General features: G+C 43.2%; 2 protein-coding genes across 3 annotated transcripts in view; one reads left to right on the top strand and one right to left on the bottom strand.

Annotated features, from left to right (window-relative positions):
• LOC145348621 (uncharacterized) overlaps positions 1–21,655 on the bottom strand; it is a 68,835-nt gene that overhangs the window by 33,026 nt on the left and 14,154 nt on the right. The window contains exons 6-7 of the mRNA XM_080196792.1: positions 15,201–15,316; positions 3,253–3,526 (exon numbers count right to left, since the gene is read on the bottom strand). Of these exons, the coding sequence (XP_080052918.1) occupies positions 3,253–3,526; positions 15,201–15,316 (390 nt within the window). The remainder of the gene's footprint in view (positions 1–3,252; positions 3,527–15,200; positions 15,317–21,655) is intronic.
• LOC145348064 (uncharacterized) lies at positions 9,809–14,574 on the top strand. 2 transcript variants are annotated; one of them, XM_080196200.1, is made up of 2 exons: positions 9,809–9,851; positions 10,814–14,574. In XM_080196200.1, exon 2 carries the CDS (start codon positions 11,280–11,282, stop codon positions 12,063–12,065), a length of 786 nt encoding a protein of 261 aa, XP_080052326.1. In that variant the 5' UTR covers positions 9,809–9,851; positions 10,814–11,279; the 3' UTR covers positions 12,066–14,574. The 2 variants fall into 2 exon arrangements, with proteins under 2 accessions (XP_080052326.1, XP_080052327.1); XM_080196201.1 differs by lacking the exon at positions 9,809–9,851 and adding an exon at positions 10,071–10,120.

Genomic DNA, 21,655 nt, shown 5'->3' with positions numbered 1-21,655 from the left:
CTGAGACTCATTGAGCCCTTCTGGTTATTCTCCTGGGATGTCCCAGTCTATTTTCCCCGGGTTATGGTGGCCACAAGGCCACTGGAAGTAGGGTGGGGGGTGGGGGAGATTCATCAATAGATCTCCCAGTGGTCTTTGTAGAGAACAAGTTGCCCTCTTGAGCAAGCTGTGGCTTGCCCAATGGGAAATGATCAGTGGGGGTATTTAATCCTGTAACCTGACTTGGACCATAGTTGCAGGTCCTGAGGTGGAAACTACTTGACTGGAAGCTGAGGCTTTGGTGCACAATAAAGGGGGTTGATGACAAGAAATGCACCTCTCCTGGGATTTCCTGGTCCAATCATAGGAACACAAAGATTGGAGCAGGAGGAGGCCATTTGGCCCTTCAAGCCTGTTCTGCCATTTATTAAGATCATGGCTGATCATCCAACTCAATAGCCTAATCCTGCTTTTTCCCTTATAACCTTTGATCTCATTTGCTCCAGCTGCTATATCCAGCCGCCGCTTGAATGCATTCAATGTTTTGGCATCAACTACTTTCTGTGGTAATGAATTCCACAGGCTCACCACTCTTTGGGTGGAGAAATATCTCCCCACGTCCATCCTAAATGGCCTACCCTGAATCGTGATGTGGGAATGCCGGCGTTGGACTGGCGTAAACCCTCAGACCCCTGGTTTTGGACTTCCCCACCATTGGGAACATCCTGCCTGCATCTATCCTGTCTAGACCTGTTAGAATTGTATAAGTCTCTTTGCAATCGCCCCTCATTCGTCTGAACTCCAGCGAAAGCAATCCTAACCTAGTCAATCTCTCCTCATACATCAGTCCTGTCATCCCTGGAATCAGCCTGGTAGATCTTCGCTGCACTCCCTCGAGAGCAAGAACATTCTTCCTCAGAAAAGGAGACCAAAGCTGCACACAAAGCCTCATCAAGGCCCTGTATAGTTGCAACAACACATCCCTGCTCCTGTATTTGAAACCTCTTGCAATAAGGCCAACGTGCCATTTGCCTCCTTTACTGCCTGCTGTACCTGCATGCTTATCTTCAATGACTGGTGCACAAGGACACCCAGATCCTGCTGCCCGCTCCCCTCTCCCAATTTACAGCCATTCAGGTAGTAATCTGCCTTCTTGTTTTTGCTTCCAAAGTGAATAACCTCACACTTATCCAAATCATACTGCATCTGCCATTGATTAGCCCACTCACCCAACCTGTCCTGATCATTCTGAAGGACCTCTGCATCCTCATCACAGTTCATCCTCCCACCCAACTTGGTATCATCTACAAACTTTGAGATGTTACATTTTGTTCCCTCATTCAAATCATTGATATATATTGTGAATAGCTGGGGCCCCAGCACTGATCCCTGTGGCACCCCACTAGTTACTGATTGCCAATTTGAAAAGCACTCATTAATTCCTACTCTTTGTTTCCTCTCTGTCAACCAGTTTTCTATCCATCTTAATACACTTCCTCCATCCCATGTGCTTTAATCTTGCACAATAATTTCTTGTGTGGGACTTTGTCAAACACTTTCTGAAAGTCCAAATATATTACATCTACTGGTTTCCCCCTTGTCAACTCTAGTTACATCTTCAAAGAATTCCAACAGATTTGTCAAGCATGACTTCCCCTTCATAAATCCATACTAACTCTGTCTAATCCTGTCACTGCTTTCTAAATGCTCTGCTCTCGCCTCTCAAGAGATATCCCAGTTCATTCTCTTCTCCTGGGATGTCCCAGTTTCAGGCAGTTGGTGCCTGAACGTCCAAAAACCCTGAATGTAATTTGAAGAGCTGCCACAAAAAAATGCAATTGACAGAAACTCACCACTCTCATTATTCCCATCTGGGGCCATGGTCATTTCTGTCCTTGATTCTAGCTTCCTGGTTGATGTTAAATAAACCAGTTTTAGATATCACAAAACTTCCAATTTACACTTTATATCTAACTTAATTAAAGCTGATAAAACCAACACAAACTTCTCAAGGGATTTCTCAAAAGCAAACTTTTTAAAAAATTATATGTAACCAATTGAAGCATTTTTATTTAAGGGTGGTACATTGTAATCTGATTGACCTCGTGATCATTGTAGTGTGTAAACATCTGCAGGGTAATTTCTTCACTCATTTTACAACATAGACATTTCGTGAAATCCCTGCAGTGCAGAAGGAGGCAATTCAACCCATCAAGCCTGCACCGATAATAATTTCACCCAGATCCTATTCCCGTAAGCCAGTCTCCCAAGCCTGAAGAAGAACCCATGGCGCTGATGCTTTAGTGTTTGTTGTGGGGAAATTTCAAGAGGTGGCCAATTCGTGTCTTAAAACTAAGACAATTCAAAATTTGCAAAGCAAGTTATCTCTGCAAAAGACATAACAAATTTATTTAACATGAAACTTGAAAACAATACAATACAAACGTACAGCTGACCAGAGTCTTCATGAAGGGTTAAACAGCTCTATGGACAGAGTTACAGAACCTCTCCGGAAGATCTGAGTTATGAGATCAAATACAGAACAGTCATACTTTTTCATAATCAATAATTCCACCTTCTATTAGCTATGAATCAATTTCCATTCAACAGTTATGCATCAATACAAATCTCTGTCAAATATCTTGGCCAATTGTAAAATACTTAATAGCATGGCGTTACCTTATTCGTCCAATTGATTCCAGATGTATTCTCCCCTATTGGCATTAACTAACTCCCTGTTGCTAGGGAACGGCAGACGCTAGGTAAGGTCAGATGGATGTTCCCACCTGCTCACTGCCAAGTTGAATAGATATGTTTTCCAGTGGCCACGTTCATATCTATTTTAATGCGTTCCTTTTGGGAATGTCGCCCGATAAGACTTGCTGACTGACCTGTTAGTTTTAAACTGTTGAATTCAATCACAGTGCCTTTCGGTAACCTAGCTTGACCAAAGTGAACAATGCATTTGAAATATGTTTAAAGTGTCAGTACATATGTTTTTAAAATCATAACTAAAATCAAAATCACAACATAACTAACTGAACAACTAAAAATAACTAAAATTAAACTCAAAGCCTGGCTTTGACAAAGGTTCGTCTGGACTTGAAACGTCAGCTCTTTTCTCTCCTTACAGATGCTGCCAGACCTGCTGAGATTTTCCAGCATTTTCTCTTTTGGTTTCACATTCGAGCATCTGCAGTAATTTGCAGCGCCCCGCCCAGGTCTGTGCAGCCAGTTTTCAGACAGCCTCTCACACAGTGAGAACTACATTACCCGTACTGCCTGTGTCCCCAGGCCTGCGCAGTGAGGAGTGGCGGTATTGATTCGGGGGGGAGGGGGGGCGTGGAACCAGCCTGCGATGCCTGATGGGAGTTGTAGTTCTGCTGCATGCAGCGGCCGTTGGCTCCCAGCGTTCGGGAGTTGGAATGTGAGGAAGCGCGAGCCCTGAGCGGCTGAACCGAATTGAAAAGCAGAGACTGACCCTTGGTAGGAACCAGAGCGATGGCGGTGGGAAGATTCACCATTGCAGGAGATTCTCTGTGTACAACTGAAGAGGAAAAAGTCACACAAGTCACAGTAGTACCACTGACTGGATAACACAGAAGAGTTGCAGGAGGAGGAGAGTGTGGTCGGGCATGTCAAAGGCTGCAGAGAGGTTGCTTCACTCTCCACAGATGTTTCCTGACCTGAGGATTTCCAGCATTTTCTGAATCTCTATCAGATTTCCAGCATTCACGGGATTTTGCCCCCTTGGTTTCAATGGAGGACATTCAAGGAGTAGCGCCAGGTGTACCTAAAGATGATGTGTCAACCTGGAGAGGCTACAACACAGGACTATTCATGTGCCAAACAGCAAGTAATAGACAGATCTAAGTGATCCCTCAATCAACGATCAGATCCAAGCTCTACAGTCCTGCTACATCCGGTTGTGAATGATGGTGGACAATTAAACAACTCACTGGAAGAGGAGGCTCCAAAAATATCCCCATCCTCAGTGCAAAAAATAAGACTGAAGCTTTCGCAATAATCTTCAGCAGAAGTGCTGAGTGGATGATCCTCCAGTGGTCCCCAGCATCTCAGATGCCAGTCTCCAGCCAATTCGATTTGTGCCATATGATATCAAGAAACAATTGGAGGCACTGGATACTACAAAGGCTCTGAACAGGCTAGGAAAGTGGGAAAGGAAGTGGCAGATGGAATACAATGTGAAAAAGTGTGAGATTATGCACTTTGGAAGGAGAAATGGAGGCATTGACTATTTTCTAAATGGGGAAATACTTAGGACATCAGAAGCACAAAGGGACTTGGGAGTCCATGTCCAAGATTCTCTTCAGGTTAATGTGCAGGTTCAGTCAGCAGTTAGGAAGGCAAATGCAATGTTAGCATTCATGTTGAGAGGGCTAGAATACAATACATGTACTTCTGAGGCTGTATAAGGCTCTGATCAAACCGCATTTGGAGTATTGTGAGCAGTTTTGGGCTCCACATCTAAGGAAGAATGCGTTGGCCTTGGAAAGGGACCAGAGGGGGTTCACAAGAATGATCCCTAGAATGAAGAGCTTGTCGTATGAGGAACGGTTAAGGGCTCTGGGTCTGTACTCATTGGAGTTTAGAAGGATGAGGAGGGATCTTATTGAAAGTTACACGATACTGCGAGGCTTGGATAGAATGAATGTGGAGAGGATGTTTCCACTAGTAGGAAAAACTGGAACTAGAGGGCACATCCTCATGATAAAGGGACTTGAAAACAGAGATAAGGAGAAATTTCTTCAGCTAGAGAGTGGTGAATCCATGGAACTCTTTGCTGCAGAAGGCTGTGGAGGCCGGGTCATTGAGTGTCTTTAACACAGAGATAGATAGAATCTTGATTAATTAGGGGATCAGGGGTTGTGGGTAAAAGGCAGGAGAATGGGGATGAGAAAAATATCAGCCATGATTGAATGGCAGAGCAGACTCGATGGACGGAGTGGCCTTGTTCTGCTCCTATGTCTTACGGTCCATGGTTTTATAGTTTATTGTTGTTATTTATTAGTGTCACAAATAGGCTTACATTAACACTGCAATGAAGGAAAATCCCTTAGTTGCCACACTCCGGCGCTTGTTTGGGTACACTGAGGGAGAATTTAGTATGGCCAGTGCACTGAATCAGCGCGTCTTTCGGACAGTGGAAGGAAACCGAGCACCCGGAAGAAATCTACGCAGACACTTGGAGAATGTGCAGACTCTGCACAGACAGTGACCCAAGCTGGGAATCGAACCCAGGCTCCTGATCGTCTGATGCAACAATGCTAACCACAGTTAAAAAATTGGCATCTACCTGACAATCCGGAAAATTGCCTAGCTATGTCTTGTACACAAAAACAGGATAAATCTAACTTGGCCAATTATCACCCCATCACTTTATTCTCAATTATCAGTAAAGTGATTGAAGAGGTCATCAACAATGCTGTCAAGCACCTGCTCAGCAATAACCTGCTCAGTGATGCCCAGTTTGGGTTTCACCCTGGTAAGCATTCTCCAAGGCGGCCTTCACGACACACGACAGCGCAGAGTTGCTGAGCAGAGACTGATAGCCAAGTTCCACACACATGAGGACGGTCTCAACAGGGATCTTGGGTTCATGTCGCACTATCTGTAACCCCCGTGACTTGCCTGGGTTTGTAAAACCTCACTTACTGTACTGTCTGGAGACAATTTACATCTCTTTAACCTGTGATCAGTGCTCCTTCCACTCACATTGTCAGCCACTTTAGGACTTGAACAGCAGGTTAGGTGTAAAGATTTGCATTCTAATCAGTAATCTCTAAACTGTGTGTGCTTTATATGCTCTGTCTGAGGCCAGAACTCTCCATTCACCTGAAGAAGAGAGAAATCGCAAAAGCTAGTGAATTTACTATCAAATAAATCGGTTGGACTTAAACCTGGTGTTGTCAGACTTTTTACTGTGTTTACCCCAGTCCAACGCCAGCATATCCACATCTTGACAGCATTTCTCAACACAGAGAGGATTGGACAGAGGAACCATCAGCCAGAAATCTGTCATGTCAGGAGAGCATATCATCAGATCTGAAACTGGTCAGTGGTGTGGAACCTCTCATCGAAAGCAACGTTTTCAAAGGTTCAGCTGTCAGCGAGGCCAGGAATAAGTGTGAGTGGACTCCAAGTGTGCTGACAGCTTCAATCATCCATCAAGCCTCATAAACCATTGACTCATTCTGACTATGAGAAAGGTTGTTCAAATATGAGGTGTGTGGGGAGGGCTCACAGGCACACAAAATCTCCTAACACACAAGGTCCTTCTGTTCACCCACCCGAAACACACAGATACCCGCATGGAAGAGAAGTCATTCTCAAATTAAATGATGAAGTAATGTTATCAAAACTTGTGAAACATCGACACATTCACTTTGGTGAGCCATCCAAGTGTGAAGTGAGTAACAAGGGGACGGCACAGTGGTTAGCACTACTGCCTCACAGCTCCAGGGATATGGGTTCAATTCTGGCCTTGGGTGACTCTGTGAGGAGTTTGCACATTCTCTCTGTGTCTGCATGGGTTTCCACCAGGTTCTCCGGCTTCCTCCCTTAGACCAAAAGATGTGTGGATTAGGTTGATTGGCATGCTAAATTGCGCCTTAGTGTCAGGGAGATTGGCAGGGTAAATAAGTGGGGTTTTGGGAATAGGGCCTAGTTGGAATTATTGTCAGTGCAGCTTCAATGACCCCTCTCTGCACTGTGGGGATTCTATGATTCTATGACCTAAAGGCTTTGTAGAATCGTCTACCCTATTGACACATTGGCATGTTCACACCGGAGAGAAGCCATTCATGTGCGAGATGTGCAACAAATCATTGTCACAGTCATTCCCTGTACATGTACATCAATGCATTCACACAAAGAGTAAGCATTCACATGCGAAGGGAGACAAATTTCACAGTCATCCTCAAACCTTCTCAAATACTGACACATTCACAAAGTCGAGAAACCATTCAAGTGCGAGGTGTGCAAGAAATCGTTTTCAAGTTCATCAAACCGCCATGTACATCAATACATTCACACAGGGAACAACTTGTTCACCTGTGAGGTGTGTGGAAAATCATGCTTTTGGTCATCAGACCTCTGTCCACACCAATAGGTTCACACAGAAAATAGAACATAGAACATTACAGCGCAGAACAGGCCCTTCGGCCCACGATGTTGCGCCGACCAGTTACAAAAACAATGACCCACTAGCCTATACCAATCCCTTTTCGTCCATAAACCTATCCAGAGATCTCTTAAACGCCCCCAAACTAGACGCATTTACAACTGCAGCAGGCAGGGCATTCCAATCCCTCACCACCCGCTGGGTCAAGAACCTACCCCTGACATCCGTCCTGTAGCTACCCCCCCTTAATTTAAAGCCATGCCCCCTCGTGCTAGCTTTCTCCATCCGAGGAAAAAGGCTATCACTATCCACCCTATCTAAACCTCTAATCATCTTATATGTTTCAATAAGATCCCCTCTTAGCCGCCTTCTTTCCAACGAAAACAACCCTAGATCCCTCAGTCTCTCCTCACTGTTCACGTGCAATGTGTGTGATAAATCATTTGTACAGTTATTGAACCTCCCTTTGCACCAACGCATTCACACAAAGGGGAAACCATTCACATGCGAGGTTTGAAATAAATCGTTCTCATGCTCATCAACCCTCTGACTGCACCAACAGATTCACACAGAGGAGAAGATGTTCACGTGAGGTATGCAATGAATTGTTCTCATGTTCTTTGAAGCTCTGCCTACACCAATATATTCACATTGGACAGACGCCAGTCAAGTGTGAGATATGTGACAAATAATTCTCGAGGTCATTGTACCTCCTGCTCCATCAGAAAATCGACACTACGAATGAATCTTCAGGGATGAAGTTTGTGAAAAGCTTTCCCAATTTTTCCAACTCTCATGGGACACCAGAGGACTTACACGAGGAGAAACCATGACAGTTCTCCCTCAGTACTGCACTGGAGTATCAGCTCAATCAAGACTCTGAAGTGAAACTTGTACCTGATTCTGATTTGGAGAAAAGAGTGTTATCTAAGCCACTGTTGACAATAGTTTATAATATGTTGTACGAGATTCAGTTTCTAAGGGGTTAAGTCCCAAGGCTGTGCACAGTATGAAAGGGGAGGGATAGGAAGGAGTGGTAATATAGGAGGAGAGTAAATGACTTCATTAAATTGAATACTACACTCAGACAGCACCAGCAGATGTCACTGGAGTTTTATGGAATAACTGCTTCCCAAGTGTTGGAGGGATTGATAACTTGGAATTGAAGGTCACCTGAGGAGACTGCTTTTCCCCTTGTAAACTGGCAGGCTGTAGGTTTGATTTGTTTCGAAGTGATGACTAGTGTTTTTTTTTAATCCAAACATCACAGGAGAATAACAGGAAGGGTTGAATAAATCTTAGAACTGGAGCTGACAGAAAATGAACCCCCACAGCCGGCAACCCCTAAAAAGGATAGGGCTGTAAGGTAGGAAACTATGGGCCGTCTACTCACACAATGAGCCTCAAAACACTCCCTGAATCACCAAGTCACTCTCCCAGGAATAGAGACACTCCCCGATCACTGGGTCAATTTCCCCTCTCTGGATTTCACCACCCCCACCCCCCCACTCCTGTGTCCCTCTCTCCTGTCCATGTGCTGATCCTGCCACTGCTCATCATCACTGCCTTGGGTGTTATGGGTCTTCCTCTTCTGATCTGCTGTCAAACACATCCCAGGCTACACATCCCACCTGATGTCAGTTTGAAAGCTTCCGAGGATGAAGAATGTTATTCCCACACTAGAAATCTCTGTCAAACATTTACCGGGGAACTGAGACAGCAGCTGTAATAAGTGAGGTTTTATTCAGAATGTGAGCAATAGGTAAAGATGTTGTTAACACATATATTTGTGGAGCATAGAGAAATAGCTTGAAGTTAAATAGATTGGATATAGTTAGGCATATTGATAACCCACTTTATGGAAACAACTGTGAGTTTAGTCACAAACATAGGACATGAGGTTCGATGCTGCTAACACAGCAATAATTAGGGATAATAAAAAGACTGCCTGTAATGTAGAGATAACATCAGAGATGTGATGTGCAGTGAAGCATACACCACATCCTGCAGGAATGTAAGAGGCCCACGTTATAAAAAGCAAATGGTCTGCAAGATGTGTTGTTTATACAACTAAACATAAAAGGGGGAAGGGGTCACTGAGATAGTCGGGACAGCAGTGATTAAGTTGGCAAAGGATTGATTACTGCCAATCTGAACTGGACATGTAACAGTATTGGATAAGATGGATGAGTTTGCTAATGCACTCTTGTGATAACAGGAGACATTGTTAGATGGGGAGTAGAGGTGATAGGAACTTAGGGCACCTCGAGCCAATAGGAGAATGTCAACACATAGATGGGACAGGGACCACCAATTAGGAGAGAACATCACATTGCAAAGCCATTACAATGCTTGTAAAAAAGGTATAAAATGTGCTGCAAATCTATGTGAGGTGTGCCTATTTCGCTAGACACCCGGTCTTGCAAGAACGTCAAATAAAATCTTGCTCCTTCAGAACTTGACTTGACTAAATTGTTTAACTGTGAGCTGTGTTTCTCACAAGATGGGACAATGACAAGTTTAAATCCCACCTGATCTGCTGCTCAAAATCTCCTCCGTTTCCCTGGTCAGTTTCCCAAACTTCAGGAAGCTCCTATTACTCCAGAAATATTGTGATTGGCTGTGAGAGACGTCAATCAGAGAGCCCACCCACTCTGCCCATTCTCTCCTCTTCCTCTTTCACAGCTGCTTCACTTCCTGTAGGGACTGAAAACCAAGTCAGGAGATGGTGAGTGAAGGAGCAGAATTTATAATAATTACATTGCATCATATCCACACTAATGTTCAGGCAGTCTGACTATCCTGTGGGGAATCAGGTGTGGAAATGCCCCTTATGCTGTGTGAGAAGATCCAGCTGAGAGACCTGTTTACTCGGAGCTTTGTGCTGAGCTGTTTGATTGGAGCTGTGTGTTGGATATTGAGTGTGTTTATTGGAAGCATTTCCCTTCTGATTTACAGGCTGAGTTTTGTTGATGGGTCATTGCTGAATATGAGAAGGTGAGGTGTAATTATCTGGGAGGGGCAGAGACACATTTATTGAAATGTCTTTTAATGTCTTTGGTAAAGATTTTGCCTGAAGGCCTCGGCCTTTCCCAAAAGCCTGGGCTTGGATTTGATAGTTTTGCTCAGTGCTGTGTCTGATAGCTATGTTTGAGATGTGTAACCTGAGTGAGTGCAGTGTATCTAATTTTCCAGAATAAACTAGAAACCTTCAGTCAGTTACACTGAAACAATATTGTCCTGCTAGAAGCACTTCCTGCCTAGTGTGTTTTCTTTAAATAGCTTGGGAAAATAAGGGAGGAATTTCAAAATTTGGAGTAAATTTCTCGAGTCTTTTTATGTTAAACATGTACTCAAAGGGTAAAACAGGTCCTTGCCAACACAACTTGAGGCCATAGTGAATTGATAGTCTATTTTACACTTGGCCAGACTCTTCTCCATTGCCCTCCTGATGCCTGGGAAAATGAAAAAAGTAGCCATGTTGTCGGAACCTGGTCACACTCCAGTGTCCCTGGGAAACAGTGGGTGTGTGACAGTCAAATGAGGAAAAAAAATGGACTTGTACCTGATCCTCCACACAGGAACAACAGATTGGCACTCACTGTGGAACTGAATCTAACTAAGATATCAGCCCCTTCAGCAGAGGAGTGAGATTTGGAGGAAATCACGTTTTTTTTTCCTGTTTTACAGAAGGATTGCATCATACTACACCAGAGAATACAGAGAGGATAGACACTGCAGACATTCTGACAAGGAACAACTGCACAACTGTGGGAAGACATCCAGTCCATTCACAGCATTGCTCAACATAGAGAAGGTTGGACAGTGAAACCATTATCTGGAACTCGGTTGGGTCAGGGGAGTTTTGACACATCATCAGATCTGAAACTGGTCAGTGGTCTGGAACCTTCCATCAGAACCAACCTTTTCTGAAGGTTTGATTGTTATTGATTGGTCGGGCTGAGGTTGGGAAGAAGTGTGAGTGTACAAGAAGTGTGAGTGTACACCAAGTGTGGTGAGAGCTTCAAACGTTCACTGAGCCTCGTGAACCACTGACTCATTCCTAAAGGTGAGAGGCTGTCCAAGAGGGAAGTGTGTGAGGAAGGAGCCACACCAATTGTTCAGCTGTATCAGCTGTAACCACAGGGACTGCCACATGGAAAAGAAATTATTCAAGTGTGAGTTGTGTGACAAATCATTCTTGCGCTCACCCCACTTTCGTAACCACCAACGCACTCATACTGGAGAGAAACCATTTACGTGTGAGGTTTGCAACAAATCATTCTCACAGTCATCACAACTCCACAGACACAAACGCATTCACACAGGGGAGAAGCCATTCCGCTGTGACGTGTGTGAGAAATCTTTTACACAGTTATCGACCCTCCAGGTCCATCAGACAATCCACACAGGCGAGAAACCCTTCAAGTGTGAGTTTTGTGATAAAGCTTTCCCAATATCAACAGACTTCCTAATACACCAGAGCATTCACACAGGGGAGAATCCATTCAAGTGTGAGATTTGTGACCGACCCTTTACACGTTCATCAGCACTTGCACAACATCGACGCATTCACACTGGGGAGAAACCATTCACCTGTGAAGTTTGTAAGAAATCATTCACCCAGTCATCAGCCCTCCGTGAACATCAACGTATTCACACTGGAGAGAAACCATTCACCTGTAAAGTGTGTAAGAAATCATTCTCCCGGTCATCTCATCTCCGTGAACACCAACGCATTCACACTGGGGAGAAGCCGTTCAAGTGTGAGGTGTGTAATAAGAACTTTACAGGGTTATCCGGCCTGGTGAAGCATTGGCGCATTCACACAGGGGAGAAGAAAACATTCACGTGTGATGTGTGTAATAAGAAGTTTGAACAATTGTGGAGCATGTTGGATCACCGTCGCATTCATACAGCAGGAAAGCCAAGTGAGGTGTGATAGTCTCACAGTCAGTAACAGGTCACCTGGTGACACAGTGGTTAGCGCTGCTGCCTCACAGCGCCAGGGACCTGGGTTCGATTCCAGCTTTGGGTGACTGTGCAAAATCCACACACAGGTTCTCCCCATGTCGACATGTGTTTCCTCTGGGTGCTCTGGTTTCCTCCACAGTCCAAAGATGTGCAGATTAAGTGAATTGGCTATGCTAAATTGCCCTTTAATGTCCAAAGATATGTAAATTAGGTAGATTAACCATGATAGATGCACTGGGTTATGGGAATAGGTGGCGCAGACTCGATGGGCTGAATGGCCTCTTTCTTCACTATAGGGATTCTATGAGCCATGCTTATGAAACACTGACACATCCATACTGAGGAAAAAATGTTTCAGTGTGAGGTATCTGACGAAGACATCAGTCAGGATGAGGATATTTACAACAGATAGACTAATGAGGGCATGTTGAAATGAGTGATTTTACAGAGAGGGATGTGGGTGATCTTTATGATGGAGAGGGTATGGGGTCAGAAGCTCAGCTGGAGGTTGAAGAGGATAACACTGATCAATTATTGGAGATAAGAGTGGAGAGGACAGTCGAGAGGAATTTAAGAAATGAAGGAACTGGAGTTACCCCTTGACCCTGAATAAATACCATTCATTTAGATCATGATTGATCCGTATCTCAACTCTATCTACCTGCCTTCACTCTGTAATCTTTAATCCCTTTGTCTAACAATAAAACTGTCAATGTGTTCAAAATTTAAATTTTAACCCCCAGATTCAAATGCTTTTTGTGGGGAGTTCCAGATTTCCAATCCCTTTTGTGAAGAAGTGTTTGCTGACGTCATCCTGAACAGCCTGGCTTTAATTTTAATGCTCTGTCCTCATGTTCTGGGCTGTCCCACCAGAGGAATAGTTTCTCTCCAACTACTCTTATCAACTCGTTTAATGATCTTAAACACCTCAATTAGATTAATCCTTCATTTTCTGCATTCAAGGGAATGAAAGCTTCGTCTGTTCAACTGTCCCCATAACTTACCTCTTTTAGCTCCTGGAACATTTTGGTGAATCTACGCTGAATTCCCTCCCTCAGTGCCAGAGGACCCGGTTTGATTCCCAGCTTGGGATACTATCTGTGTGGAGTCTGTACATTCTCCCCATATCTGCGTGCGTTTCCTCTGGGTGCTCCAGTTTCCTCCCACAGTCCGAAAGACGTGCTAAGTTCTCCCTCAGTGTACCTGAACAGACGCATTGAGTGTGGTGACTAGAGATTTTCACAGTAACTTCATTGCAGTGTTAATGTAAGCCTACTTGTGACACTAATAAATAAACAGTAACTTAAACCAAGGCCAGTATCACCTTCCTGAGGTGCGGTGCTGAGAACTGAACACAGTTCTCCAGAAACAGTCAAACAGAGCTCTGTAAAGCTGGAACATAATTTCCACAAGGACACAGTTGGTTTTGGGATGGAGAAGTTGTGGGTTATCTTTTCTCTTCAGGATGGTCCTGGGGTAATGAGCAGTTTTGACTGAGGAAAACAGGACCACTATTGCTAGATATGATCCAGTCAGATCTGGCGATGGATGGCTAAACCAGTTCTGTACCAGATGTATTCAAATCTTCACCCTTTGGACTTGCGTGACAGGGAGATCGACCACAAAGGAAGTAAAAGTATTTTGGGAACAAGGTGGAGAAGGGAATTATTAAATCAGATTAACAACTGCAGAAGCATTGTGATGGAGGGTCAAAGGGCAGAGAGTTGGGAATTAGAAAGCATGACCAACTCACCCGGGGAAGTGACTTCTAGGAATGGAAACTGGTCCATGGACCCACATGACCACCGGATCTCTATATCCATTGGTGGGTTTGTACAAAGGAAACAAGCTCCATCCTGTGTCACTAAAGTTCGGCATCATTTCTGATCAGCGGAATTTGGAACCAGACTAAAGCGCAGGGATTTTAAAGAAACTTCTGTCTGCAGTATTCTGAGAGTTTCCCCTGATGTGATTGTGTGTTAGTAAAGTGAGACAGTTCTCAGGAGTGGGTATTGAGTAGAATCAGACCCTGCTTTAATTAGTGATGTGAATTATAGACAGATCATTTTTAAGTGATGGATGTTTGAATAATACCATGGATAATGTTTGTACTCTCCTGTCTGGGAGGACTACTGTCCGAAGTATGGTGAGGGAGTGGGGGTGAGTCTATACAGACCTGAGTTCCCTCAGTCCTTCAGACTTTGAAATAGTAACAATGTAGTGTGTTCACTGTACACTCTTCCAAGCTTCAGTTCATGTTCTGGAAAGATCTTAAATCATTTTCAAATGCTTTTTCACTTTGCTTGATTCCAAATTTGATGTATACTGAATATTGTTTTATGTCTGTTGCTTTATCAATCTTCTGCGCAGATTTATAACTCTCAATAAATTCATGTGTTTCAGCTTAACTAAAAGTACCTGATTTGTAAGCATGATGTGATCTTATTCAGTGAAACATTCAGGAGCCTATAATGTATTCAGTGCACAATATATCAGCAAATGTCACTCCGGGCTGGCATACTGTCTTTATCAATGGGTTTATAATTTCCAGTTCACAGGAAGTAGAGTGTTTCCTTAGATAAGGAAGATTTGAATTTATATGTTCACTTTCATGAACACAAGGTGTCAGCATCTTACAGCGAATGTAATGAATTTTGAAGTGTAGTCTGTGTTGCAATATAAGAAACATGGGCAGCAAATCTGTGCAGTGGATCATCCTGTTACCTTTTGTAAAGAAAATTGAATACCCAATTATTAATCAACAGATTTTATGTTTTTAATGAAACTTTATTGTACACCAAAGTATTAATCAAAGCAAGCACTATGAATTTAACATCAGTTTATCTTTTTATATATGCCATTAATTCAGTTCTGTATCTTATTCCCCCAAAGAGCTATCTTATACATAACAAGAAACTTTAAGGTTTGTTCACTTATTTTAGCACCTCGCTAAAGGCATGCCACAGTCCTCAGAAAATCTTTTAATTCTCCTCGGTGTTCCAACTAATCTCCTTGTAGTGTTGCTCAACCAACAAGATTTCTTTGATACCTTACTACTCTGAATATCTGAGCTCCGTGTTTGGGATTCTGGAAGAAAACTAACTGCATGTGCACAGCTTCTCAGCTAACTGCTCATTGCTTTCTACCACAAGGTTCTGTGAGGACCACTGTAGATTTGTTATAGTAGCTTCGAACTCGGCAAATCTTCCAGCAGTTTTTCTGTAACAAAATCTCAACTTGTGCTCATGCCAGGCTCAAGTTCCACATGGTGAACAATAAGGTTAGTATTTTGTTTGCTTAAAGCACAAGCCTGATGAACAATCATCTCCCTCTTTGACACACTCAATCCAGTGAGACGCTCTCTGTACCAAAGCAAAAGCGCAATAGCCTTCTGTGAACAAACATGCAGCTAAATTAAACAAATGAACCTTCTACCCAACTCTTTGATTCCGTAACCCATCTGAATAATTAACCATGACATCGGAAATACCTTCCTCTCTCCATAGTGTTATGGTATCTTTTATGTCCAACTCCAGATGGATTATTCTAGGAACATGGGTTAAAGTTGTTATCAAGGCCGCACTAAGAATTCTGGAGACTCTGGGCTTCCTGTACAAACATTCCATCTTCTCCCACTATCACCATTTATCAAACCAGTTGGAATGTTGGAAAATGAGTGCAGAATTCTCTATGTTCACACACTGCATGAACATTAAACAAATCAGATCACAATCCTCAGATAAAGCTTTCAATTGGTCACAGCCTAATAAAAACATTTTCTTCAGTAAAATTTCTTGTGCTTTAATCAGCATAATCTGGTTTAATTTGACCTATCAGGAATTTTAAATGCAAATTATTATTATGGTGAAATAAACCTTTGTACTGTTTAACACTGGTTTATTAAATGTCATGATGTAGAGATGCTGGTGTTGGACTGGGGAAAACACAGAAGTCTCACAACACCAGGTTAAAGTCCAACAACTTTATTTGGAAGCAAACACCACTAGCTTTTGGGGCTTTGCCCCTTCATCAAGTGAGTGGGGAGTTCTGATCACAAACAGAACATATAAAGGCACACGCTCAGTTTACAGAATACTGATCAGCTGTAAAGACTTGCTTTCTAGTCAAGTCTTAAAGATGCAGACAATGTGAGCAGAGACAGCATTTAGCATCGGTCAAAGAGATGTGTGTTGTCTCCAGGCAGGACAGCAAGTGAGATGTTGCAAGCCCAGGCAAGTTATGGGGGTTACATGAACCCAAGATCCCGGTTGAGGCCATTCTCACGTGTGCGGAACTTGGCTATTAGTTTCTGCTCAGTGACTCTGCGCTGTTGTATGTCGTGAAGGCTGCCTTGGAGAACATTTACCTGAAGATCAGAGATCAAATGCCTGTGACCGCTGAAGTGTTCGGCGACAGGAAGAGAACAGTTTTGCCTGGTGATTGTCATCCACTGTCATAGTGTCTGCACAGTCTCTCCAATGTACCATGCCATGGGACATCTTTTCCTGCAGTGTATCAGGTCGACAATGTTGGTCAAGTTGCAAGAGTATGTACTGTATACCTGGTGGATGGTGTTCTCATGTGAGATGCTGGCATCCATGCCGATGATCTGGCATGTCTTGCAGAGGTTGCTGTGGCAGGGTTGTGTAGTGTCGTGGTCACTGTTCTCCTGAAGGCTAGGTCGTTTGCTGTGGACAATGGGCTGTTTGAGGTTGTGCGGCTATTTGAAGGCAGGAAGTGGGGGTGTGGGGATGGCCTTCGTGAGATGTTTGTCTTCATCGATAACATGTTGAAGACTCCGTAGGTGTCATAGCTTCTCTGCTCTGAGGAAGTACTGGATGGCGAAGGGTACTCTGTCCACCGTGTCCCATGTTTGTCTTCTGAGGAGGTCAGTGCAGTTTTTCGCCCTGGCGCATTGGAATTGTCGATCACTGAGTCGAGTGCCATATTCTGTTCTATGAAGGCATCTTTCAGCATTTGGAGATGTCTGTTGCGATCCTCCTCATCTGAGTAGATACTGTGCATACGGAGAGCTTGTCCATAGGGGATGGTTTCTTTAAAGTGTTTAGGTGGAAGCTGGAGAAGTGGAGCATTGTGAGGTTATCCGTGGGCTTGTGGAACAGTGAGGGGCTGAGGTGACCGTCCTTAATGGAGATGCATGTGTCCAAGAATGCAACCGATTCCGGAGAATAGTCCATGGTGAGTCTGATGGTGGGATGGAACTTGTTGATGTCACCATATAGTTGTTTCAGTGATTGTTCACCATGAGTCCAAAGGAAGAAAACGTCATCGATGTATCCAGTATATAGCATTAGTTGAAGGTCCTGTGTGGTGAAGAAGTCTTGTTCGAGACTGCGGATCAAGATGTTGGCATATTGAGGTGCGAATTTGGTCCCCTTGCCTGTTCCGTGTGTCTGGATGAAGAACTGGTTGTTGAAGGTGAAGACATTGTGGTCCAGGATGAAGCGGATGAGTTGTAAAATTGCATCTGGAAACTGGCAGTTGTCGACGTCGAGTACTGAGGCAGTTGCAGCAATGCCATCATCGTGGGGGATGCTGGTGTAGAGTGCCGAGACATCCATTGTGATGAGGAGTGCTCCTGGTTCAACTGCTCCATGTGTGCTGAGTTTCTGTCGGAAGTCCGTAGTGTCGCAACAAAAACTGGAGGTTCTTTGAAGAATGGGTTTCAGGATGCGCTCGATGTAGCCGGAGAGGTTTTTTTCACAGGGTCCCACTGCCTGATGGGACGGCTGGGTGTGTTTGCCTTGTGTATCTTTGGGAGGCAGTAGAGATCTCCAACGCGGGGAGATACCCTGTTTGTGATCAGAACTCCCCATTCACCTGGTGAAGGGGCAAAGCCCCGAAAGCTAGTGGTGTTTGCTACCAAATAAACCTGTTGAACTTTAAACCTGGTGTTGTGAGACTTCTTACTGTTATTAAATATCACCCAGGAAACTGGTACCAACTACAGAAATGACCTCAGCCCCAGATGGGAAAAATGTGGCTAGCAAGTTTCTGCTGATTGCGCCTGTTTGAGGCAGCTTTTCAAATTTTGTTTTTTGGGTGTTCAGGCACCAACACTCAGTCATATTCATGATTCCAGTCTACAAGCTGTTACCAGCAATTGTTTCAGCAAAATAAAGGCTCACAATACTCTCTTACAACAACAGGTGTGTCCTTGATGGTTTCAGGCCACCCTTTCATCACAATTCGTGTAACATCTTAAGAGTCGTATCTCATTGTGTAGTTGCTTGATCTGAGCAAGATGCTTGTCTGTCAGATTCAATGTCTCTGCTGGGATAATGATTCCAGAGCATGTTGTGCTGTTGCTTCTTATTGCATCTGGAATATTTCACACTCTGTACCAGCATCATCACTTCTTTCAAAGAGAACTGGAGCGAAGGTGACCCAGTTCCAAGTCCATGTGGAGATGTGGATGTTTGCTGAGAGAGGAGGAGTAGGTGAAATAATCCTGGCATATGTCACTGGAAGGGTTTGTCTTCCATGTGGATTCTCTGATGTTCCAGTAGGTCCGACAACTGTGTGAAGTCTTTATTACAGAACTCACACTGATAGGGGTTCTCCCATTATATGTTGATGGACAAGGAGATACACTGACTGTGTGAAAGCCTTGTCGCACGCCTCACCACTGAATCGCTTCTCTGTGTGAATCTGCTGGGGCTTCTGGAGCTCAAAGAATTGGCGAAAACCTTGGCACAAACATCACACCTGAAGAATTTCTCCCCTATGTGATGTCTCCCATCTGATGTCTTGGAGGATCAAAATAATCATCAAATTTTCAACAGAAACCTCACACTTCAAGGGTTACTCCGTTTGCATGAAGCCTCTAATGGACAAGCAACTTACATGACCTCGAGAATGATTTGTTGCATACATTGCATGTGGAAGTTTTCTACCCAGTGTGAATGCAGTGGGGTACATGGAGGCTCAATGGCAGCCAACATAATTTGTCACACAGTTCACATTTAAATGGATTTTCCCCCATGTGAGTCCTCTGGTGAAAGTGTGCAAATGATATGTATACATTGTGTGTTTTTATGTTTCAGAAGAATGTTTAACAAGTTCAGGTTTTTTCTACAGATAGTAAATATGTCTGGAAGGAACTCAGCACAGATTCTGGGAAAGCTGAATAATTACTTATTTTAGCCTTGTAAGAGATTATGTTAAGTTGAGCTAATAGACTTTTGTTTACTTAAATTCCTTTGGGATTTCAGATTAGAGTGATTGACAGGGTCATGTGATGTTGTGGCTTATGTGGAGTCCTGGATCTGTAGTAGAAGTAAACAGGCTTTGTAGAAAGGGTTTGATGATTGGCTGTTCTGGTTGAAGTTCGGGAAATTCTGCAGAGTTCTGAAAGCTCTATATCTCTTTGAAAACTCAAGGCTGTCTACACTTATAGCAAGTATATTTGTGATTGATAACTATATTTAAAGTGGGGTTTTTGTCTATAAGAAAAGTGTTGGTTATTTTGAACTGAAACAGTGATAAATCAGAGTTCGTTCTTTTCATGTAATCTCTTCCAAGTTGAACAGGTAAAGGATTAAACTGCTTCATTTTCTTAGAGTTCTACTTAAACTGTGTTGTGAATAAAGCCTGTTTTGAGAAAGATCCCTAATTTGTCAGTGGAATTACTCAGAATGAAGTACCTTTCCTCACATTTATCCCAAAATAGAAAAATTGTTGGGCCCAGTCTGACTTCATAATAAACCTTGGGGTTGTGGTCCAGGACTTAACAAAAATTGGGGGTTCTTAGCAGATTAAACAGTGCAATTCCTTGTTTTGTTTAGGATATTGAACTTAAACGTGTTTAGGAGCTGGTGGTTTCTTTCAGATATTGCATTTGGTTAGTTTAAATAGGGAATGCGTTGTGAGAATGGCTCTTTCAGTGGCTAAGGATTTCCTGGGCGTGGAAGCGGTCACTCAGTGTTTACAAGGGGCGATTCAAACAAAGCTTTTGGAGCTGGCACACAAGCTACAGTTGACTGCTTTCCTCACCCCTTCACATACATAGAGATAATTTCACTGATAGCTCAGCATTTACGTTTGCCAGAGACACAGTGTAAGGCATTGGAATTGGCTAAAATTGAATTACAAATGAAATAGTTGTAACAAGAAAAATAATTGAAACAGCTGCAACAGGCTAAAGAAATGAAACAGTTTGAATTGGAGGCAAATGAAAGAGAATGGTAAGCGAGAGGGGAAGAGGCAATGGCAATGGACAAAGAAAAAGAAGAGAGACATTTGAACTTTAGGGCCTGAAAACTTCAACTTACAAATATGGAAGGGATAAGGAACCTTAGATGTTTTCATTATAATAAAGTTGGACAAAGTCGCAGTGCTTGTGGCTCAAGACAAGTACTGGCAGACAGACAGGTTAAAAGAAGACAAGCCTGTGGGGTTTCTTAATTTGGCAAAGGAAGAGGTGGGACATGGCAGTGGTTGTTTAATAAGCGGATCTCAGATCTTTTTAAAGATTCTATTTGTGTTAATAAGATTTACTCGTGCATCAAGATATGTAGTTCAGAGTATTGCCAGAAAAGGTACTAAGTAATATGTGGAATGTGCAGGAATAAAAGATAAATTACCATTTTCAGGAGTACAGTTTATCCTGGGTAATGGTATAGCTGGATGACAGGTGGGAGCGATGCCTACTGGTTGAAAAGCCAGTGGTAAGTCAAACAACTGAGGAGTTGTAGGAAGCATAGCTGGGATTATTCCTGACTCTGTATAAAATCACAAAGTCACAGGCTGAGACAGGAGGAGGAAAAATCAAAGCGTAAAGATAATGAAGCTGAAATTCAGTTATCAGAAACAAACTTTCACCAGATAGTTGATTTTAAAAAAAAGACGTGGAAGATGAAGTGGATATATTTAGTTCAGGAAAGCTAGCAGAATTATCCAGTGAAATTAGATATACTACATTCACTCAGACTGCGCATCCCAAATTCAGCTATCAGAGACAGCACTGGGCAAAACTATCAAATGTGGAGATGCCAGCGTTGGACTGAGGTAAACACAGAAGTCTCACAACACCAGGTTAATGTCCAACAGGTTTATTTGATAGTAAACCCACAAGCTTTCGGGGTTTGCCCCTTCGTCAGGTGAGTGGAGAGTTTGGGTCTCTGACGGAGCATATAACAGCACACACAGTTTACAGAATACTGATTATTTGAATAGCAGGTTAGCTATAATCAATATTCCGTAAACTGTGTGTGCTGTTATACGTTCCGTCAGAGACCAGAACTCTCCACTCACCTGACGAAGGGGCAAACCCCGAAAGCTTGTGGGTTTACTATCAAACAAACCTGTTGGACATTAACCTGGTGTTGTGAGAGTTCTTACTGCCAAAACTATTAAACCCAAGCCCAAACATCTGGGAAAAGCCGAGGCCTTCAGGTAAAATCTTTAAAGAAGACATTTCAATAAATATATCTCTGTCTCTCCCAGATAATTACACCTCACCTTCTCATATTCAGCAATGACCCATCAACAAAACTCAGCCTGTAAATCAGAAGGGAAATGCTTCCAATAAACACA

This window comes from Carcharhinus amblyrhynchos, chromosome 9 (assembly GCF_965287045.1).
Source record: "Carcharhinus amblyrhynchos chromosome 9, sCarAmb.v2.hapA, whole genome shotgun sequence".
Taxonomy (NCBI): domain Eukaryota; kingdom Metazoa; phylum Chordata; class Chondrichthyes; order Carcharhiniformes; family Carcharhinidae; genus Carcharhinus; species Carcharhinus amblyrhynchos.
The sequence above is the reverse complement of the archived record's forward strand: the minus strand, read 5'-3'. Positions and strand labels throughout refer to the sequence as shown.